At 40.8% G+C, this 23,348-nt stretch overlaps 2 protein-coding genes across 4 annotated transcripts in view; one reads left to right on the top strand and one right to left on the bottom strand.

Annotated features, from left to right (window-relative positions):
• DMXL2 (Dmx like 2) overlaps positions 1-4,851 on the top strand; it is a 47,510-nt gene extending 42,659 nt beyond the window's left edge. For 2 of the 3 annotated variants that reach the window (XM_082290972.1, XM_082290971.1), the window contains 5 exons: positions 31-108; positions 705-796; positions 1,376-1,428; positions 2,076-2,293; positions 3,389-4,851. In XM_082290972.1, coding sequence (XP_082147098.1) covers positions 31-108; positions 705-796; positions 1,376-1,428; positions 2,076-2,293; positions 3,389-3,598 — 651 coding nt within the window. In that variant the 3' untranslated portion in view covers positions 3,599-4,851. Of the gene's footprint in view, positions 1-30; positions 109-704; positions 797-1,375; positions 1,429-2,075; positions 2,294-3,388 lie in introns of those variants that run through there. The other variant, XM_082290973.1, reaches the window with a different exon arrangement.
• Positions 4,852-6,896: 2,045 nt separating this feature from the next.
• GLDN (gliomedin) lies at positions 6,897-21,476 on the bottom strand (the record flags this gene model as incomplete). Its single annotated transcript, XM_082290728.1, has 10 exons — positions 6,897-7,356; positions 10,647-10,797; positions 11,511-11,636; positions 11,722-11,802; positions 14,504-14,629; positions 15,291-15,437; positions 15,619-15,726; positions 16,367-16,384; positions 17,378-17,429; positions 21,207-21,476. The coding sequence occupies 10 exons, from the start codon at positions 21,474-21,476 to the stop codon at positions 6,897-6,899; spliced, it is 1,539 nt and encodes a 512-aa protein (XP_082146854.1).
• Between the last annotated feature and the right edge of the window lie 1,872 nt (positions 21,477-23,348).

Below are 23,348 nucleotides of genomic sequence, written 5' to 3'. Positions count from 1 at the left end.
ATGCTAATAAATGCAGTTTGTTCTTTGCAGTGTGGTGTTGCTGATGGTGAAGGTTTCCTAAGTATTTGGCAAGTAAACCAAACCACCTCAAATCCTAAGCCCTACCTGGTAAGTAAACAGAATATTATTATTATTATTATTATTATTATTATTATCATCATCATCAAAGTCTTTGAAACTTGAGACAGGTCCAGAGCATACAACTTTACTGAGACATATTTGATTTTGCTTGGCATACTTTATCAAAACAACTGACGAGTTTCAGTGATACATCTTTGGAAAACTAACTGCACAATAACAATAAGCTACAGTAATTACAAATACTACTTCAACATTGCCCTTGTTTAAATTAAAAATCTGAGTCACAAGTAATGACTTTACAACCCCAAAACTTAGTAAAAATACATTCTTCAATACATTTCACTGCTTTTTAACAGTACACGAAGACCATGGTTAATTTAAAATTCAGCTGTTGTCATACACTATACTGTGGACTTGTTCTTTGTCACTTATTGTGTATCTTTTCATTTTATACTGGATTTTAATCCATTGTTCCATTCTCAGTTTCAAACTGTCAGTTTTTAAGCTTTGTTTCAAAGACTCTTTGTGTTTTGCTATCACTGACATCCGACTGACAGTCGTTACTTTTGATGCAAACAATAACTGGTAAGATTGCACTTTTCTGTTTGTTTTGTTTTTAATAGAGTTGGCAGTGCCACAGTAAAACCACAAGTGACTTTGCATTTATAACCTCTTCAAGTCTAGTTGCTACATCGGGACAATCCAATGATAACAGGTGTGTTTAAAGAAACAGTGAAGAATTTCAAAACTAGTTACTCATCTCCCTTAACTTGCTAAGCTCTTGGGCATTAATGTGTTGCTGACATTTTAAGGCTCAGTGTTCTAAGTTTTGTTACAGCTTGAACTTGCCAGGTAATCTGAGTATCATTTCTTCAGTTGCTTGTTTCCCAAGTTTAATTTGTGAGGAGAAGTCAATAGTTAATCAGTTTTTTCAAGTTGTATTCTAAATGCAGCTACTTTGACATCATTCTGTTGCTGGGGGTAGAAATGTGTTCAGCAAAGCAGGATAGTTCTTTTTCTCTGAAAAGAATAACTTCTATAATTTCTTGACACAACCTGTGATTATTACATATTTTAAAGGTGGAAGGTATAGTTCCACTAAGAAGCATAAAAGAGCAAAGAATTAAAACTCTTTGTTCTTTGCAGATGCTCTCCACTGACTAGAGAGTGTCAAGGGCTCCTTGTTCAGTTCTACCTTGTAGACTGACATAAAATGTGAGCACTTTTGGAGTCATGCCACCCCATGGATCTCTTAGCAATAACTCATAATGATTTCTGGCTTTTTCTCCCTCAGAAATGTGTGCCTCTGGGACACCTTGGTTTCATCTGGTAACAGTCTTGTACATGGTAAGTGCTGTGGTGAAAATTAAACCTCTGCTTCTTACTAAGAAAATAGAGCTTGTGTGTGCATTTGGGGCAAGGGGACATCCTTATACTGGGGAGCAGGTCTAAGTACATGGTGCACACTAATACATGCACCAGCCTAGTTCTGTATATTCTCTAGCATGATGTTATCTGCTCTATATAGAAAAATACGAAGAAAGAACATCATAGAATGGTTTGGGTTGGAAGGGGCCTTAAAAATCATCTCTTTTCACTCCCCTTGCCATGGGCAGGGACACCTTTCACTAGACCAGGTTGCTCAAGATCAGCTATACTCTTTTTAAATCAGGAATTTACCTGAACTTCATATTTTATATAAATTTTGGACATATATAAAATACATACCTAAAATTTATGTGAATTTTATGTTTTCTCAAATTTTAAATTCAGTACTCTAAAGTAACTCAGACTGCATATCATGTTTTCTTATGCATTAGATCTAGATATCTCTTATGAGAGCAATAAGCTGTCAGCTGACATTACCCATATGAAGGAATGTGTCTGCAAAGTTAGAAAATATTCAGATAGCAATTTATAGAAGAAATGCATTTTAAGATTGAGAGCTACTTACAGTTTCAAATCTGTTAAATTCTGACATCCTTCTTCTTCAGCCTTCACTTGTCATGACCACGGTGCCACAGTACTTCAGTATGCACCCAAGCATCAACTGCTCATTTCTGGAGGTAGGAAGGGATATATCTGCATCTTTGACATCAGACAGAGGCAGATCCTTTTCACCTTCCAAGCACACGAGTCAGCTGTTAAGGCCCTTGCACTGGATCCTTCTGAGGATTATTTTGTTACGGGCTCGGCTGAAGGCAACATGAAGGTAAGGGATGGAGGAGCTGGGTTCTGCACAGGGTGTTTGGCTGAAGCAGTGTATTGTCATATGTAAATAGCCAGATGAATGCAATAACCAAACAAAACCAAACCCCAAACGTACTCTTGATGTACAGCCTGCTTGCTTTACGGTTATAATGTCAACTGAAACACACTGGGACACTTCTAAAGCAAGTAGGTTTTTCCTCCACTAAAGATTAGTCTTTTTAAGGTTGTGAGACGGAATTTAAGTGGATAAAGCAAAGTGCACAGTTCTGAAATCTTACCTTTGTTTTTCTCTCTCTTAAAAATGTTCTGGCTTTGCCGTTGGACATTACTTTGTAACACAGGGGGCGCTCAGCAACTTCAACACTGTGTACAGTTTCTGTATCACCAAGTTCTGGTTTTTCTCCTGATGCTGTAGCCCCAGACAGCTACTGAGATGTCAGAGTAGCAAGAAACAAACACCAACATGAAAACAAACAAACAAAACCAAAAAAAGAAACCAAACCAGAAATGCAGTCCCTGTTTTAAGGGGCTTTTTACCTGTAATCTAAAGGAAGGAAATACAACATGGTAAAGGGAAGGTGAATACAGTTTTTTTTTTCCTTTTAGCTGGAGGATTGTTTAATAAGGGCTTTCAGGGCCTGGCCTTGATGAGGCTCCTGCTACTTAGGACACAACAGGCAGCTGTGCCTCCTACCACTCTGCATGCTTATTAACTGTGCAGCTTACTCTCTGCAGCATTCCTTAGCAGGAAAGCATTTGCAGCTGCTGGAAAGCTGACAGTAGTCATCTTGGATGAAAATGCAACCTGTCCATTTCTACAGCTTTCACGGGGGGAAGCTGGGAGGAGGACTCTGATCAGGTAACACAGGGAAGCTTCACCCTGCCCAGTACTCAGCTGGTCCACAGTAAGGCAGCCTTACACTGCATCAGGAGCCTCTCGAGACTCTTGGACTTGTAGTAATTGTTGTAATGAGGCAACAAAAAATATCCTTTATCTTTGCTGAACAGGGTTTAGAGCAGCCAGGAATCTTAAACTTCAGTCATGAAAATACAAATCCTTTAATATTCATCTCCTTTTGTCATTCTTTTGATACAGGTGTGGAGACTGACTGGCTACAATTTAATTCATTCATTTAAAAACGAACATGCTAAGCAATCCCTTTTCAGAAATATTGGTGCTGGTGTCACCCAGATTGAGACTGTGCAAGGCAATCGTATCTTCTCCTGTGGAGCAGATGGCACACTGAAAATGAGGGTCCTTCCCAATGCTTTCAATGTACCTTCAGGCATTTTTGACATTCTGTAGTGTTCTGTGAGCTAATCCTGGTTTCTATAATGTCCCTTCAAGTAGCTAAAACCACAGTGATATGCACTGTGGAAAGAAAACATTGTGTTTCCTTTCAAAGCGGTTACTGCAGCATTATTATGGGGAGAACGCCAACACTTTTACAACAGGTGTATTTTGAATATGCCCATAAGGATCCCTGGGGTGGAAATGCATGTACTGGATTGTAAAAATGAGGAATTCAACCCAGTGTTGTTGGTTGTGGGGGGGTTATTGCTCAGTGACCCACAAGCTGCATTTACGGAGTGTTGTAAAGATGCTGGCAGTTGTCAGTCGCTTCACAAGCACTGTGGCTCTACAAGTCAGTAAGCATTTCTGACGTGATTCTGATGACTTTTATTCCAGATTTTCCCACTAAATGAAGCATGTGTACAACTTCTCATTGTAAAATAGTTTAGTTTTAATTAAGGGTACTCAGTGTATTTGATTTCTGCAGAAAGTGTAATGGACGCAAGCGCCGTGGAACATGTGCAATCAAGGACGTACTGTGAGAGATGTATCATTTTATGCTGAGATTTTTCCCCAGTTAGTATTATTGCACAGTTGATACTGTAACTTGCACACCAACACATTTTTAAATGCGGTGGGGTTTAATTTGCACACTATTTTCCTTTCTTTCTGAGCTATGTTTTCTATTGGACACCTGCCTTTACTTTAGGAATGTATTGTAAGAATTAAATGTTTGTAGTGAAGACATCCATCTTTCTAGTCAGCTTTTAGTTTTGAAAATCATTTGTCCAGAAAATACTTCATTAAATGAAGCTGTTAAGAGAATACCAATGGAACATATAATGCCACATTTCAGATGAATGTCAGGCTTTATGTGGCCAGCTAGTAAATAGTGGATAAAACTGGTAATTACGTTATTACCAGAGTATATTGTATAAACTATGCAGAGTTCAATATTGTTTGCTTGTAACATAACTAGCTACTGTTGTCAGATGTATTTTTCTGTTGTAAACAAAAAACATGTTCTTCAAGGACTGGAATGGATGTCTGTGTATTTAAATGTTAACAAATTGTCTTATTCCTCCAATGAAAATTTTGATGTCTGTGCTGTATTGTAAGATATACTAGAATAAAAAGCACCTTTCTCCAAAGGTGATTTTAAATTGCAGCCTGTGAAGTAGGAGAAGTATGAAAAGAAGGAAGGGTAAATGTCACTGTTTGGTTTTCCCTTTGTAAGTTAAATAAATTACTTTTATTTCATGGAACAGCCCATTCTAGAACTCTTGCTTATATTTAAACAGATTTATCTAAATCTCCAGTACATGGACTGGGTATTTCCTGAGTTAGCTTTAACTTGACCTCGGACTGTACTGATATAAAAAAGATTAGCTGTTTACATTTTATTTTCAGCTGTTCTAGAAAAGCCCAAGGTTAACAGAATGAAGTTCCCCAGCTGCAAGAAGAAAAGAGGTAGAATTTCCTGGTCTTCCTGCTCCAAGAGGTTGATCCAAGTGTTTCAACTATGTTATGCAGAAGCTTACCATGCTTTGAGATAGGTACATTATCTAGAAAATATCACACCTGACTTGAACAGTGTTTGCCCGAGTATATTGCTGACTTGGGGGGTATTTTAGCTGAAAATGTTTACTTTATTAGTACACAATTCAATTTTTGAAACAACACCACAGTCAAACAAACATGAAAACAACAACCAGCCAAAACCCCCACACCCCCCCCCCCAAAAGTGAAAAGCAGCCCACAGAACTGTAGCTCTGCAGTGTGGAGTGTCACACCCTTTATACAGGCGTAGGTAGAATCATTAGTCTATGAGTTTTGATGTGTATACAAGTTCAAGGTATTAATTATGATTTTTTGTTCCCTTCTGCATTTCTCTCTAGCATGCAAGGCCTTAGTGATAACAGCAAGTATCCTGAGAAGAGCCCAGCCATCCCTGTATCACACACTGGAGCTTAGCTGCAGCAGAGGAATTCTTCCAGCACATTTGCTAGACCAGGTTTTGCAGGCACAGACATTCCCAAATTCATTAGTCCCTTTGATAGTGCCTGGATCACACAGGTATTAAACAGCTCAGTGCAGTTCAGGATTTAAATAACACTTTGCTTCTAAATATTTGGGTGTGCTCCATGAACTTTAGCAATATGCACAGGCAGCTTAGAAAGTCAGGTGGAGATTTTCCAAGAGCATGATTTTGAATCTAGATACAAAAAACAGTAGAGAGTTTTGTTCCAATGTTAAATTTAGAAATCTGAAATACCAGAACAAAATTAAAATCAAAAAGTTCCTATGATTTCTCACCTCTAGCTCTCAAAAATTTGAGTGTGAATTGGCAGTCTCTGACTTATGGTTAATAACAGATTAGGTCATTAAGCAGTGTGATAATTCTAAAAATAGCAAGAAAGTATACCCTTCATTTTATGATTTCAGTTGTATGGATAAATATGGGGACTTTTTATTTTAGAAATATGCCTTATTCTAATTAAATAGTTATAAGCAAGTTACACTGGTATACTTTGTCTGGCAGTAGGGGGCAAGGAAGAGTCTGCAGCAACACAAGAAACTCAAATATTGTTAAAAATGGAATTTGATTCATAAAGGTTATGTCTTTAATTCTAAACCTTGCTACTTTTTATCCAGCTCTCCATTTAAGAAGTACAGTTCATGTGTATTCAGTATTTAATGTCATTTATTCCTATTTTCCTTGTACTTGAGCTGGATTTTGCTTTTGATTATTAACACTTGATTTGACTTGTCAAATTTGAAGCTTTCTGCTTTTTTTTCTATTTAAACAAGTATTTCCATCCCCATTATTTTTAACAGATTTGTCCAGAAAAAATGTTCACAGAGAATCCATGGAAATTAAATGAAAGTAACAAAGGTATTTGTACACAAAAGTTCATTATTTAGATGTTTGTATTAGACCATAATCACTGACTAGGAAATGAGTGAGGAGAAGATGATCGTAAATAAAAGTTACAAATAGTCTCTGCTGAGCACATGACTGTGGAATAATCAATGTACATTAGACAATTATCAGCTGAATAACAGGGGAAAAACAAAAGTATGTCTATGCTGTGTGCCAGCTGCAATAGTGAACAACCATTTTTTAAAAAGATGAGGATGGCCTATGTGATTGAAGTGTGTTTGCACAAAGGCTCCTGCTCTCCCTCTTACACACACTCACAAACCTCCATCAGCAAACAGAAAATGTTACCAAGCAAAGAGACCCCCATGCTTGTGTCATAGAGCTTTAAATAGATCCTTTAGTCAAAGGTGGCATGTGAAAATACATTCATCTGCCAAAATGTACAGGGTACACCATCAAGCTCCCATTCTCCCACGTGTACAGGTTCTTGTCCCGCAGACTGTACGACAGCATAGCAAGAACAGACTGGGAAGACCGTAACTCAAACCTTGCATCAATCTGCTTCTCTTTCAGTAAATCAAAAGCAAAACTTACTGTCATGTCCTTGGTGTCAGTAACATACAGAATGCCACATGCTATGAATGCATTACCAGCCTTGGACTTAGGGTAGGTGGTATTGATGATCCGAATGACTGAAAACCTTTCTTCATCAATGTGTGCTACCATTATAGTTTCATCAGTGCTTGAGGCATATATAATCCAGAGACCCTTCTCATCCACTGCTATGTTGAAATACGTCTTGGAGTTAGAGAAGAGGTAGTTCCGGCCATGGTGTAAGGCATTTTTCATGGGCAGGGTGCCCATCGAGGCCTTATCAAGCCCGAATCTGAAATGAGATAGAGCAGGGATTCAGTAGGAGTGATCAGAGCTCATCTCCACACACATGGGGTGGGGAATCACTGATAGAGGTGCTGTTGAAAATACTGGTTCAAGGACTATTCTGATGTCTTTTAGGATTAAAATCTCAAAGAACCTTCCAAAACATCAGGAGAAAATTCCAAATAATAACAGTCTGAAAGGTGCACAAGAGCATGGATTTGCTTTGGTAGGTTTCACTTTATTTAGTCTATGAGCTTTATTATCACTAGGATGAAAGAAGCAACTAAAAGGAATGGGTATGAAGAAGAATGGGATACCAGGTGAAGGCCCAGAATTGGCAAGTGGAATCTGTACAAAGTTTGGTTTTGACTAGGTGGGAACTAAAGGGGGAAAATGTGATTGACCAAAGCAGCATGAATTCTGGGCAGCTTCACCTAGTCTTAGCGTTCCTCTGATGAAAACAGTTAAGATAATGCAGTGATTTACTCAAGCTGACATCAAAGGAATAAAAATTCTACTTTTGCAGAGCCAAAATTGTGACCTTATGCTGGCCTCAATAGGACAGCCTGCATACTTCCATCTCTGATGTATAAAATTGTTTTTATTCCTTGAAATTCCATAGTAGGTTAATAATCTGAGGGCAGGAGCAGTGAGCAGCTAAATCATGTTCCTCTACTGGTTCAGGAGGGTAATCAGCTCCTCCTGAGACACATCTGCTGTCAGCATTTAATCACCCAATAACACTGCTGCAGCAAAGGCAGGGAGAGCGTGGCTTCATCTTTTTAAATAATGCCCTCTGCAAAGAAGCACATTTCAGTGTCTGACTTCTCTCTCACTCTATATCTCCATCCTTCAAATAGAGGAAGGAAAAATACTGCTCAATAAAGGAATCTGCTACACTTACAAGACAGGCTTAATCACAGGCACAGTTCAGATCCAGGAACATAGAATGCTGAAAGGTCAGTTTTTCTGTTCAAGCTGCATTGATGCATCTATTGGAAAAATCATTCTAAGAAAAGTCAGGAATAACCAATTTAGATTGTTCCCCTCAGCTTTTGTAAAACTCACATCTGCAGCAACTCCATATTCCAGCAGCATGTTTGTGCAGTAAAAAAAAACAGTTAAAGGCTGGAGAAGATTTGAGAAATGCACGTGTCAATCCTGTTAATCTTGTTAATTGCTTCACATCTATAAATAACCTCATGCAAGGGGTAGAAGGACAGCCCTTAACAGGACTAGCTGCTCAGAAATGCAGACTTTTCTTCAGGATTCTTTTCTATAAAGAGCCAACAAGATAGAAAGCATCTCAAGACTCATTAGAAATCCACAAATTCTGAAGCACACAACACCCTGTCTTTTCCTGTTTTATGTGAAAATCCTGAAGGGAGCAAAGAAGTGAGGCTTCATTCCCAGGTTCTCTTGGGCTCCCCCAGTTAAGGATAGCCCAGCCTGGAACTCCAGATGGTTCCAAAATTCTTTAATCTTCTGATGTCTTGGGGTAAATAACAAGATAGAGTGTGATAGTTTCATCAACCACCAGAACTCAAGCTACAGACACTTTCCTGATCACTAATATCGATGAAGTCAATCAAAAATAACAAAGAGATAGTAAAGCATGTTATGAAACAAAGTGATAAGAATGAAACAATCAGAGTGTTGGGGGTCTGACCATCATGAGAAAACCTGCCAAAGGTCAGACCTCATCTACCAGCTTCTAAATGTGTGACAAGAAACTCCTTTTGAATGTTTTTTTTCAACATTTGCAAAATGGACTAACCAGATCCTCACCTATAATTTCCACTAAAACAATACAGAAACTCCCAGAAGCTTTTATGAAGCCCAAAATCAAGGATTTCACTGTCACAGAATCCATAGTGCCTCATACTGTCTGTGCTTCACTGAACAGAGTGAAGAATAGAACAGAAATGCCATTCCATAGCAGCTCCTTGAGACAATTTGAAAATTCCACTAATAGTTTGTGTTCATCTGGAGGTGAAGCATTTCCCAATTAACAGGATCCAAGCAAAGGTGAGGAGTCTCTGCCCTATCACTGTGTATTGCTTAGACAGTGATGGTCTTTTACAGACCACCAGAGAAAACGCCAGAAAATATTAAAAGGAGGCTGCCAAAAAGTGAGCTTGTGCTTGGCAGGATAAATATTATAGAATCCTTGCAGCTTGCTCACATTCCTTGGCATCCACATGAATATAGGAAGGCAGCACTCACACCTGCTTGGGAACAGACATCAAAGTATAGTAAATGTTCTTGGCTCAGACATCAGAGTTGTGTAAGAACTTGAAAGCACAAGCTATCTTTCACTTGCCCTTGGACTGTCTTTGGCTCTTCCCACAAGGTGAGATTTTGGGGTTGATTTGTATTGTTTGTCTCTGTCCTCAGTAGGAACTGAAACAAGAGATGTAATTCCCAGTTCCAGTTCAGGGAGATACATCAGGAAAGTAGCAGAAACTTATGAGGAAATCAATCACTGGAGCCACTCATCCCCGTGGAATGTGTAGTTCTCCAGGTCGCCCTGTCCTCAGCAGGTGCCTCAGTGCATCCCTCTGTGCCAGCAGCATTCCCTGCTGCCTCCAGCCAGAGCAGAGCAGAGCACAGCACAGCAAGGGCTCTGCACAGCTGAGTTTCATGAGCGGGCCCCAGTCACAAAACCACCCACCTGTGCTTCCCACACTGCAGCTGAACCACTTCTGACTCAGATGCAGGTAGATGCACAGCTTACTCTTCTAAATCTAATCCCTTCTTCTGGTACTCAAATTCCTTAGTCAGTTCTCACTTCTTTCTTGTGATTATGAGCACAGCAAAGAATCCAAGCTGAAGAACACCCACAGCAATGTAATGCACAATAGAACTGTTGGATGCCAGGATAGCCAAGAGGAGCATCTGTTGTCCTCTGTGCATGTGGCACATTGCTCATCCTGGGGCCCCTCTCTGACATGGTAACTGCAGAGGTGAACCCGAGACACAGAGCTGAACAATGCCTAAAGAACTGTCACAGCAGAGTAGTGGTCCAGGGCTACTCCCCCAGCTTCCCTCCTCCCACATCTGCATGCACAAGTGGGAGGCTGGTACTGTACTTTAGTTACAGGCTGGAAAGAATGAGTTGTTCTGTTCTGGGAAGAGCTCTGAACCATTTCTCCATTCTTCCCATTTAGGCAGGGCCAAAAAGAAACACAAAATGCTACAAGAATGGTCTGCTTTTCTGAGGTTCCCCTCTGGCACTAACCCATCGCTCCTTCTCCCACAGCATCACTTGTCTTAGGCCAACTATCTTTGACTTACTTCAGAATGTCATTGGTTCCTCCCTTCTGATAGTAGAGATGATTGTTTTGTACTGCATGACCACATCCATAGAAGAATCCTGTGATGTTAATGATCCTGTAGCTGTCATTCAGCAAGGCGTTGGAATTTTCATATTCTTTTATATAGTTTCCTAAAAAAAGGGGAAAACTTGTTTAAAAAAAGGATTATCATTTGGATCATCTAATTTTGAAATCTCTATCCTAAAGTTCAGTCTCTACTGAAAGTCTGTTTCCATCACCTATCTGACAGATAGCAATTGTGTTTGGATTTTCAATAGTGATTCTACTTGCTGGAATGTGAGAAAAGAATCCAGAGACACCCAAAAAAATCTAGAGAGGAGATGTTAAAGAGCCTGCTTTCCACAGACCTAACAGGCCCTCATTCTGAACGCAGTTGTTGGGTATGCAGAAATATTTCCTTTTCCCACTTAGGTCCTGGACATTTTCCGGCTCTAAATGTAGCTTATGCAGCATCTGACTCATTCTCATGCCTAGCTAAATGAAAATGCAAAACTCCCAGCTATAATTTAGGGAAGTAAAGCCATAGGAAACAGAAACTCTTGAAAGAAAAGGATAAAAAGCCATAAACAATAGGCATTTACACTTGCATTAGTTAAAAAAAAAAGCTATTTTCAAATTCTGATGTTGACTCTGAAAATGTCTAAAGATACTACAAATGCCTGCAGCTGTATGTATAGTCAAGTATGATACAGGTAATATGGAAAATATTCTCGAAAAGATGTGGGTAAAAACTCATCATGCTTAGGAGTTTAGGTTGAAGGGATTAAGGAAGCAATGTCAGGGTAACAATGGATTTTTGGTCAGTGACTACGACTAAAAATACCTGAAAAATGCATGGTGAGCCAAATCCTTTCATCACTTATGTTTGCAGGTTCCCGCATCCAGGTTCCAAACGTTTGCTGCACACTGACAAAGTGCACAGGACTTCCTACAGACGTTATGACACATTCTAGTGGAGGAAAAAAGGCACATGTCCATGATCTGTGACACTGAGAGGGAAAGCAGCACTTAGGTCACACTGTGTAGCAGGTTACCAGCTTTTTTTGAAGGACTGGGGGTTCTGTCTTCAGCTTTTCCAGCCAGGGTATCATCATTTGGTACAGCACATGTCTCACCTAGAGTCGAGGGAGAAAGAAAAATGGCATGTTTTAGCCTATTTGACATGACAGATGGGCACATCAGTGACTCCACAAAAATGAAGGAATGACTACTGGGATTTTGCTTCATCTGGGGAAAAAAAAAATGCTTAGGTTGGTCTGGTCAAAAAATGAGATAAGAAAAGACTTGCTCTGACTTCTGCCAAGGAGATGGAGTGTTCAGGCTGACAGTCAACTTTGAGGAGTAACTAATTTAAACAACAGATTTAGTTCCTTAGCTGTGAATTTCTGAGTAGCCACATAGGAAGACAGAGTTGCCCCTTTTATAAGATAACTTCAGACAGCTGAGGTAGCTGGCAAATAGCTGATTTAGCAGTAAGACCAAAAGCATTTTCTTGGGAAGGGGGGTGGTGGTTAAACTCTAGAACTTCATGCCCAAATCCCCACACACCAGCAGAGAGGGTGGATGCTCATGCTGCTGATGCCCCAGACAGCAATAAAGCACTAACACATGCACTGAGTGCATAGTGCACGAGGTTGGCATCCACACCACAAAAGAAGCAGGGTGAAATACTAAAGGAGATGACACATTGTATTATTTACACACACAGAAATGGTTCACTTTAGAATCAAATGCCTAGAAGTATCTTTCCTCACCCTGCAACAATTTAAGGACTAACTGGTTGGATTTTCTCTTAGCATTTACTGTTAAAACAATGCCTGAATTAAATTATTTATGGACCCTTTTCTATAAAGCCAGGTATCTCTTCTGCCCTTAAAACAATGTGCCACATTTCAGTTTGCTTAGAATGAATAACCACATAGAACAGTTCTCGGCTTTTGGCTGAGGGTTTTCTTGATTTCATTGCAGCCTTGTTTTCTAATTCCATTCTTAACTTTTATCTCCAGCATTTCACACTGCTTGACACACAGGCTGCAAATTTTTTTAGACTTGGATTTGGATTGTTGCCTTCTAATATGTTTCTAGGATTTACAGATCTGTGATGAAAGTAAGTGACAAAGATAGTTAAAAATAGGAAAAAACTATAAAGTAAAGCTACAAGGCTACCATGACATTCAGGAAAGAAAGGACAGATAATACTGCCTTGTTGTTTTCTCCTTTAGGTCATATCCTCCTTTTGTTCATGCAGAAGAAAATTACTCCAAGATAGAGCAAGAACAACATGTATTTCTCCCATCCATTATCTAGGGCATTTGGTGAGATGGCGCTGGAAGTTTGCAAGTGAGCACAGTGTTTCTCCAAGTAAGGCACAAACAGTCCACCCAACCATGGTAAGCTGAATGCCTACAGCTAGAATTACCAATCCCTCAGATCCCCTTCCAGCTTCTGATCCCAAAATATTGCCAGAATATTTCAAAAAACAAAATTACCCAGCAAAAATTATAAATTGCAACGCACAAGTTGATTTTCTTGGGCTGAGTCTAATGGCTGCAGCTGACTGAAGGAGCAGTTCCCTCTACAGTAGTTTATCTAAAACTATAGAGTAATCAAGGGCCAGGTCAGTGTCTGTAGCAAAGCTGAGTGCACTGTTTGCCTTTGAGAATATTTGCAACACTTTCACAGCTGCATGGATTAGAAAACAACTCCAATTAAAGAGACAGTTTTCAATCAGAGATTCTTATGGGAAATTTTCACTACTTTCTTTCCATCAAATCCAAGATAAATATCCTGCTGATTCCTATCATAAAATATTCTGGTTGAGAGTTAATGGAGTTTACAAGACATTAAGGCTATTCATTTGGTCTGTTGGGGGAAGGTGGGGAGGGTGGAGCAGAGATGTTTTGTTTCTTTCAGAATTCACTAACAGTACCATAGAGAAAAAATACACCTGCACTTCCAACTAATTATTCTCTTCTCTTGAAGAAATTAAGTTTTACCAGATTAAAAATTTAATTTGAAAAAGCCAGGCTTGTATTCTTATGCAGTAAGTTAATTACAGTTGTAAATCAGCATATATATTCTCTTTCCTTGAAAGAGAGATGAATATTTAATTACAAAATCTGGATTATTCATTGAATTTTGGTAATAAGATCTCATGGTTTGCTGAGTCATGAAACATAAAACTCATTGAGGAAGGTCTCATCTTTATTTGAGTGTAACTCCCATTTTCACACTGTGATTTAAAATCCATCAGAAATCCATCAGATAGCTTATCCTCCAAAGGATTTCATTTTGCTTCAACACTCGAAAAGAGCCCACCTGAGCAAATGGCCCTGTTATCTCCTACAACAGTTCATGCATTTCTGAATTTCAAATAAGATGAGATTTCTGCTCCAGCTCTCTCCTGTCCGTTGTAAGGAGCCTCCCTGGGCTCTGTTCTGACACTTCAATATCCAGAATCAGGGGTTTATATTTATAGCTAAAATTAAAAATTCATTATTTAAAAGCCAAAAATTTCAACTGCATTGCTCTTACTTTCCAAATTTATCCCATCTAATAGAAAACACCATTTGTAAATGCTCTGCCTGAGCATGAGCACAACACAATTTAAAGACCAATACTGTACCGAAGGTAGGGGTAACCTGCTGCCTTATTCAAACTCTATTTCAGCAAAGCACCTGAGCACACGTTCAGCTTTAAGCAGTTTTATCAATGCCAGCAAAATGAAACACATGCTTACTGATCTGTGAGCCTTGAAGCAATGGTTTAATCTTGAACTTGTTCATGACACAGGAAAGAACACTGGGAAGCACCAACCTGTGCATTTGCTGCTGTAGACGTTCTCCTGAAGCTCTGCTTTGGCTTTACTTTTACGTTTACCTGGAGGCCCTGGGGGTCCAGGAGGCCCAGGGAGCCCAGGTGGTCCAGGCTCACCTTTTGCACCTGTGTACAAAACACAGTGTCAGGACACAGGAAAGCAGGAACCCTGCAGAGAACTGTGCATGTCCACAGGACATCCACAGAACAGCCTCTCTTAAGAGGTTTCTGAGTACAGAAGATGGTGCCATAAACTCTCTGAAATGCTGGTTGTCAGAAGGTGAACCAGCCAGAACTTCACAAGGTGTGGGACATCAATGCATTTTATCTGTCTGGATTACAGGCCCATTAGAGAGTTACAAAGTATTGTTGCCTTTTACTTACTGTATTCTAAGACCTCAATTTCAGATGCTACACTGCTGTAATTTTACACAGCTGCTTCACGTATTCCTGAGTGGGAATCTGCCCCTCATTTTCTAATAGAAAAATAAAACTAAGCTGAAATAAAGAGCAGGAGGAGGTTGACTGTATGAAAGCATTTTGGAAAGGGTGAAATTCACATACACCTCAACCCAAAGGCCAAGCAGACAGGTTTTTGTGAAGACTTGCCTTGCAAAGAGAGCAATCTCCTGGGCACAGCAATACTCAGGCTTCCCTATGGATATAGACCACATTTATACAGGTTGCTCCTGCCCTTGCAGCTCACATTCATGCTTCAGAAGTGGAGCATAGCTCTTCCTGCCAAGTACACTGTTGTGAGAGACCTCCCGAGAGCACTCCTCCATACCTTCTAATATCACATCATTGTTGGCATCCCCCTTTTGTCCCTTGGCTCCTCTTGCACCTTTTCCTCCTGGCATACCATCCTTGCCAGGTAAACCCATTTCTCCTGGTTCTCCTTTCTGTCCTTGATCACCTTTTGGTCCTGGCAAACCTAGAAATAAAAAACATTTCAGTATCAAGGGCACTGTCCAGTGTTAAGCACCAATTAATACATATTTTTACTACAAACCAAATTCACTCTAGTTATTTTTTTCACCTGTATTTAGCTGGATAGCTGTAATTTGTTTGGATTTCAAAGCAGCATTGTAAACTAATATGAAGGGAAACTGTACCTATTTTCCCTCTTTTTCCATTTATTCCTGGTTCTCCCTTTTGTCCTGGTGTGCCTGGGACTCCATCTGATCCATTGTAGCCAGGCAGTCCATGAAGTCCAGGAGGCCCTGATCAAAGCAAACAACACAACTGAATTCTCACTGCTGAATGCAGTTTATCCCTGTATCTGCTGTATGTTTATATCTATAGTTGAACCCCAGCAAAACATAACTCATATTTTTCTGATACAGAGAATTACTCCAAGGAGACCCACAGGATAAGCAGCACAGAAAGAAAACAAGTAACCATTCATAATACAGCCTTGCAACCACCTGAGTGAGAACTGAGACAGAATTAAGTAAGAAGGGAGGAAAAGTTATGGGGGAGGTGGGAGGGTGTAATCAGTAACCAATATTTTTTAAAAATATGGTTTTTATGTTAAATTATAATATCTGCTTCCCTGGGGGTTTAATGTATAGATTCATCTCCTCATCTAGATGTTACTTAAACATCTGAATTTGGTTTTGATCAAGTGTTCTACTCCCTCTACTAGAAAACTAAAATGTCTAAAACCTCCCCCCTCTCAGAAGGGGCATGAGCTGACTTAAATACAAGCATTATAAAGGCAGGCAAACATTCAACCCTACCTTAATCTAATTAGCAAAGGAAGACAATTTTGGGAGAGATGCATTTCTATATTTCAATATTTTGTACCAGCAACTGTTTCAATTAGCCCCAAATGTTACTGCAATTGTCCTAGTGTCTTACCTGGGGGGCCTGGGGGACCTACAACAAGAGGAAAAAAAAAACAAGAAAGAAGAAATGGTGAGTTTAACCTAACAAGAAAATGAAGCAATTCCAAACTGAACTGATTAGAACTAGATCAGAACAGTAAAAGGGGAAGAAAACCTCTTAAATTTCAAAATTAACATCTGTCTATTTAACTGCTTTGTGTTATAAATAACTACCTGAGCATTAGCAGTAACTCAGACTTACCAAAAGAGTAATACATTGACATGTAAATGATTTGCTTTTTTCAAATTTCAGTCGAAAAAGGTTTGACAACAACATCTGCAATGAAACCTCACTGTCAGGGGCTTTGGTGCCTTCACACAGCCTTGGATGCAAGCTACCTCACAGTCAGTACATTTCCTCTATGTAAGTGTTCAACAAAAACTTGTTCCAGTAGAAGAATACTGGCTTTGCAATACTGATGAATGTCACAGTTAAAAATCCTGGTGAAAATACACATTAAAAATACATGCCACACTTCTCTGTGTTTTACAGATATTTCATTGCAGTTCAGGATTCAGGCTATTTAAATAGGAAAAAAAAAGACACCAGACCAGGTCATCACTGGTGACATGTGAGACATCCTGCAGCTGAGGAAAATGAGTGTTCACTAAGCTCCACTGCAGTTGTAATAATGGGAGCAAGTTTCTACCCCCTCCATATTCCTCCCATGTTAGGCCTGAAGTGTGACACACACAAAAGTATCATGACTAGACCTCAACTACTATTTTAAACAGCCAAAGATTTGCTTGTGAAAATTACATGAGAGAGAAATGGCTCCAAGTAGAATCAACTGAGTTCCTTAAATTCTAGCATTTATATTAAGAGGGGACAGATAAGTTCCAAAGTGGTACCTATTAATCTTTTTTTTAAATTCTGATAAATAGCAGGTTTTTGACATAGTTATCACCCTCAGGTTTTTTGAAAACACTGGGTCTGTGTTCCTGGAGATAACACAGGTGTAAATGCTTGAGGCAACAAACATACCTGTTAAGCATATTCCTTTGGTGCTGTTACACAAATCCACCATCACTCGGACCTAATATTGCAGAGAAAGTGAAGTTGAAAACAGGTTTGCTTTACCTACAGAAATAATTCCAAAACCAAAGATACAACTGTCCCTCTGTGCTTGTTAGAATGAGCTATTTAGAATTACTTTAATACTGTGACACCATCCATCTCTTCAGACAGTGTTCCTCTCCTAGGAATCTGTCAATAGACCTAATTTTGATCCTTACTGAAAATATGAATAGAATGTTGGGCTATCACCTAGTCATTAAATTTCACACATTACTGTAACAGGTGTGCTTGTCCGTGTGTGGACTCTATCAGTGGAAGGTATTAAAAGCCAACACCAGCCAATAAAAATTACATTCAATTTTATTTCCTATTTGTATTAATGGATGGAAGCTTTTCTAATGCAGCATATGAAGGGAGAAAGATGACCTGTGTTCCAAGTAGGTAATTTCTTATCTTTGAATAACCAAGATCTGCAAATTTGACATGGACCTTCATCCACTCAAAATAATTCAAGCAAAAAGACAAGACTTTATTAAACCAACTGGAAGACACATTCATAAAGATGCTTTTAATCTAGAGTAGACTAAAATTTATCAATAGAGAAGTCATCTTTACAAAATACACAGTTCCTGGCTGGGCAAACATTCACATTACATGTCCTGCATAATGAGAGTCAACACTAAAATATTTTGCAACTTATCAAAACAAACAGCAGAAATAAAAATATTAAGACCATGAACTCTGGAAGTCCCTCAACTCTCTATGGGAAAGTCTGGTTTTTGTAGCCAGAAAATAAAGGGTCACTATTTCAGGGCTGTGCAATATGTGATAATTTATAAACCATTTACCCAGAGTTGCACATCTATTCATCTTTGTACAATTACTCTGTTTACTATTAATGGAATGCACTAGTCCCAAAAGACAGAAGAAACAAGTGCAAGGCAATCTGAAAGGCAGATTGAAGTTTAATCCCAGCAAGGTTATTTGCCACTGTCAATCATTATTTTTAAAATTAATGCATCATTATTTTCAACTGCCAAATCTAACAGACTCAAATAGAGGACAATTAGTTTGATGGAAAGTATCCTTTTGCTGCAAAACCAAACCCTATTTGACAATGAGCTCCTGTTCTGTCTGATACATACTGAGAATGTACTGATTCCAGACTCTACTGGAACAATATATTTAAAATTTTAGTCTCAATTTAAATTGGCTGAGAAGTGCTAACTGGTTTTGAATATCAGAATATGCTTGTTTTCTTCCCCTCACACTCCTCAAAAACACTTGGCTCCTACCCTGCAATTTGTAAAATACACATTGTCCATGTGCACTCTAATTCTAACTGCATTTTAATCTAAATGGGTCTGTTGAGGTTGTTGAAGTGATTACAGCTCGCTTTGGGGCCCTTCAATTATCTCAGCAGCACTACTTTCACCAGTCAGTGCAACTCAGGTGACAATTAAAAACCATGGCACTCAAGAAGTGCAAATAGCCTGTGACAGAACCTCCAGCTTAGCTATGAAAGATGAGCAGACCATTTTCAGCCAGCATCATCACTAAGAAAAGCTACAGATAAAAATATATTATTTAAATGCTAAAAACATAGTTTTCTCATGGAGAAATGGTGGGGGGGAAAAGAAAAAAGATAACCTAAAATATGAAACAACAACTCAGATAATTGGTAGCCACCAAAAGCCACCACCTCTTGCACGGTCTTAAATCACACTTTGAACCTTTCTGGCCTGTTACCCTCCCATCAGTCTTTCTGCAGCAGCAGATTTGCCAATTTCCTGGTTTTACTCTCTTACAAAATAAATATATGTACACACAAACACATAAACAGGCCCTGAACAAAAAATATACTCCTGTTACCAAAGCTAACATAGGATTTTTGGTACCTATGGTTATGGTTATCTCGAAGTTTCATGAACAGTGGCCACAACAGATGTGTCCTGGGCAGGGGCTGTGCAGAGCAGAGGGACACTGATACCTGCAGTGCCCCTGCAGAAATGCCCCCCTGCCAGAGAGAACCTGCTCAGGCCAAGCCTCCATTCAGGCCCACATTCAGCAGGGCTGGAGTGTCATTCCAAGGCCCACCAGTGTAGCAGGGGTCATCTCACCAGCTCTAAGGAGCTTTGTCTGACACTACAGAAGTAGCCAAGTCTTCAAATTACATTAGTGGGAGTTAGATTCAAAATACAGAAATGCAGGAGTGGGAGGACGGGGTGCTTAAATATTTTTAAGGATTTTTTTCCCCTTGAGCAAGTGATTCTGCACACAGTTACACACTCTTCTGAGCAGCAGCCAGAATGAAAAATGTTTGATGGGAGTTTTGTAAGAACAAAAAGGCATCAAACCCTCTCAAGCAAGTCCCTGCAGGATGCACAGATTTGAATGAAGCCCATCACACACAGCAGTAATCACAGTGGACGTTTAGAGGCACAAGGGCACAGTCTGGCCACACACTGTTAAAATACACAGCAAGTGCTCAGTGCCATTGGGAGAGGGCAGCAAAATTCATGTAATCCATCCGTGGTACCTGCTGACAGCAGAGCAGCACTTTAATGGCCACTGTCAAAATTATCCAGACACCCAACTGCAACTAATGACTGCAGTCTGAGCACCTAGCAGTAACTGGCATTGGCACTCTCCAAGCCCTGTCAGGATCAGAATCCTTTCCCCAATGATTTTGTTTGTGGATCCTTTGAACTCAGAGAAGCAATTCATATCAGACAGAGCAAAACAAACTGTGGCTGCTAAACTCAGGGATGACTTCTTAAAATAAGTTATTTTAAAGACAGTTTTGAGTCCACAAGCATGTGATTTTACAGATTTTTACTTTTGCAAAGTCTTGTACTGCAAATTCTAAACTCAAAGCACAAGAACTTAAAGGGCCGAGCTAAAAAAAAATATTATTCTAAAACCCAAACAATATCATTATCAAAACTCTATGCTTTGAATACCTGTGCTTGACACTCTCATTAGCCCTAATATTAATGGAGATGTTATCACTGTAAAATGAGGATTGTAATAGTTTGTTAACAAAAATGCCATCAGAGCATTACTGAAGAAGAATTTTCTGTAAATAATTTTTTAAACCAGCAATATTAACACATGAGTAAGAGCCTGACTGACACTTTCTTGCTTTTTCGTGGGCCTAAGACCTGTAATCTTTACTGGGACACAGTTTCCACTAAGGTTCCCTCAACAGTAATATTTTTCTTGCATTTCTTCTAGCTCAAACCTTAAAAGCTCTTCAATCTATTCAACTACATGACTTAGTTCAATTACATGACATAGTTCCTACTGAGCAAGATCATCTTTTCACTGATGTGCAAAAAACTGTGCTGTTTAGCCAGAGAAAGGACATACAGTTCTCCTGATCCATCAAAAACCACCTTAAATTTAGCACTTACTGGAAGGGCATTATCAGTTTCAAAGAGATGCGAGCTGAAGTGATGTCCAGCGCCTCATGCTGAGATGCCGAACAGCAGAAAACGCACGGGGGTTCTGTTAGTGGTGTTAGTTTTAAAAACCGCAAGACTTGGAACCTGGCAGTCTGGTTATTGCACCGAAATTCTGGAGTTTCGCCAAACCCGCCACTTCCCTCCCTTTGTTGGTGTAACTGTCGTCCGTAAAGTTTGATGCCACCCTGCGAGCTCAGTGATACCCCAGGAGCTCTGAGCCCGCAGCATTCACCGAGCAGGGGAGGAGCGGCAGCGCTCGGGGTGCGTGCGCTCGCTCCAGGAGCGCCCTGCTGGGCCCAGCCCCGGCCCTCCCCGCGGCGGGGCCGTACCGGCACCATGGAGTAGGTCAGCATCATCAGCATCTCGTCGCTCTCGGCGCGCACGTGGCCGCGGGCGCGCTCCCCGCGGCGGCTGCGCTTGGTGCGGGCGGCGGGCGCGGGCGGCAGCCCCCGCACGGAGCCGTTCCCCGCCGCCTCCAGCTCCCGCAGCGCCGCGCCGAGCTCCCGCCACTGCGCCAGCAGGAACAGCGTGCCCGCGGCGCTGAGCGCCGACAGCAGCCCCACGGCGGCCAGCAGCGCCCGCCCGCCCGCCGCCTCCATCGCCGCCGCCGCGCCCGCGCCGCCGCGCTTTTATCGCCCGCCGGGGGAGCGCCGGGGGCCGGGCAGGGCAGGGCAAGGCAGGGCAAGGGCAGCGGGGCCGCCGCCGACCCCTCCCGCACCCGCGCTGGACGCCGTCCCCGAAAAGCCGGGCGGGACGCGGGAGCTGCTCTCGGTCGCTTCCAGAGGGGGATGCGCCTGGGACAGCCTGTGACCAGGCGGGATGTCAACCGCCTGACACGGTACATGGCTTTTTCCAGGTGTCAGGCAATGAGACTGCGTAACAAACAACCCTCCTGTCATCGCACAGGTCCGTGACACAGATCCTGCAGCTCATACCATCACTCTCTTAAGAATTTCGTACATCATTCACTGATAACAATTGACCTGTTGCTTTAGATGTTCAGGCAAGACCTTTCCCAAATTACTCCTGCTAAACCTTCTGTGACGTGGGATATCTTTAATATAACAAATTTTGTTAGCAGTTAATTCATAGCCAAGATAAGGAAATTAATGACAGCATGTAGCAGAATCTGACTGAATACCAAAACTTCATGAAGCACAGGGAAGCTATTGAACTCAAAACACTTTTCAAAAAAGTTATTTTTAAAGCTGACATTTCAAGTCAAAGCCATGCACTTTCTTACACTGATACCCCTTCAAATCGACCTCAAGAAATTCCCAGCTTTTAAATGCCAAGTTTCCTACAAGAGAGAGCTTTGATCCTTTGTCAGAGTGACAGTTCTCTGCTGCAACTGATCACATCCATTTTGTCCCCATTCTAATTATGCCACTGACCTGTAATTCATGCTAATGCCACACTACATTGACAGATGGACTCTTAGGTCAAACCAAATCTGAATGTAATACACTCTGTACAGCTGCCCAAGCACAGTAGAGAAGCAGACACAGGAAAACAACTCCATCATATTAAATTTCTCATCTCTCTGAAATAAAAAAAAATACTGCAAAAAGTGCTGGTGTCCTCAGGCATTGCACTGGAGACTCTTTCCTTATGAAACTGCCATGATAGGTATAGGCAGGACAAGATGAAAGAAGAGGGAACAATCATTCCATCTCATCCCATGATGGCAGATGAGGTAGAAGAAAATCCCCATGCACCCAAAGGCGTAAGGCTTACCAGCACGGAAACAAAGAATAGTTTGGGCTGAAAGGTACCTTTTTAAGTCACCTAATCCAACCCTTCTGCAGTGACCAGGTTGCTCAGAGTCCCATCTAACCTGGCTTTGAATGTTTCCAGGGATGAAGCACCTGTCACCTCTCTGGACAACCCGTGTCAGTGTTTCACCACACTTACTGTAAAATATTTCTTCCTTATATCTAGTCTAAACCTGCTCTAAGATAGTCTAAGGAATAATTACAAAACCAAATACACAAAATCTTCCTGAAAAATCATTTGAGGCTTCAGGCCTTGCCAAACTGTTCTGAAGGTATCACAAAGTTCTCCCCATACGCCAATAGCCTTCCTGATGCCAGCGAAGGCTCCAAGAATAATTACATCCCACAATATATCTACACCAAGCAGAACATTCCTGGGTGTGGAAAATCCCCTTGGCCAGGTGGGGTCAGCTGTCCTGGCTGTGCTCCCTCTCAGCTCCTTGTGCACCTGCTCACTGCCAGAGCAGGAGGATCCCACACGTCCCTGGCTCCAGGGAAGCGCTGCTCAGCCCCGGCCAAGGCGTCGCTGTGGTGGCAGCGTTCTTCTCATCGCTCCAAAATGCAGCCCTGCACCAGCTGCTAGGGAAACAAATAACTTTATCCCAGCCAAAACCAGGAGACTTCACAGCTGAGGTCCTAGCTTAGCACAGAAGTGCATATTTGAGTTTTGCTTACAGTATTGCTATTGTGAAGGAG

Source organism: Coloeus monedula (assembly GCF_965178545.1).
Source record: "Coloeus monedula genome assembly, chromosome: 14".
NCBI lineage: Eukaryota > Metazoa > Chordata > Aves > Passeriformes > Corvidae > Coloeus > Coloeus monedula.
This window is presented reverse-complemented; position numbering and strand designations above follow the sequence as displayed.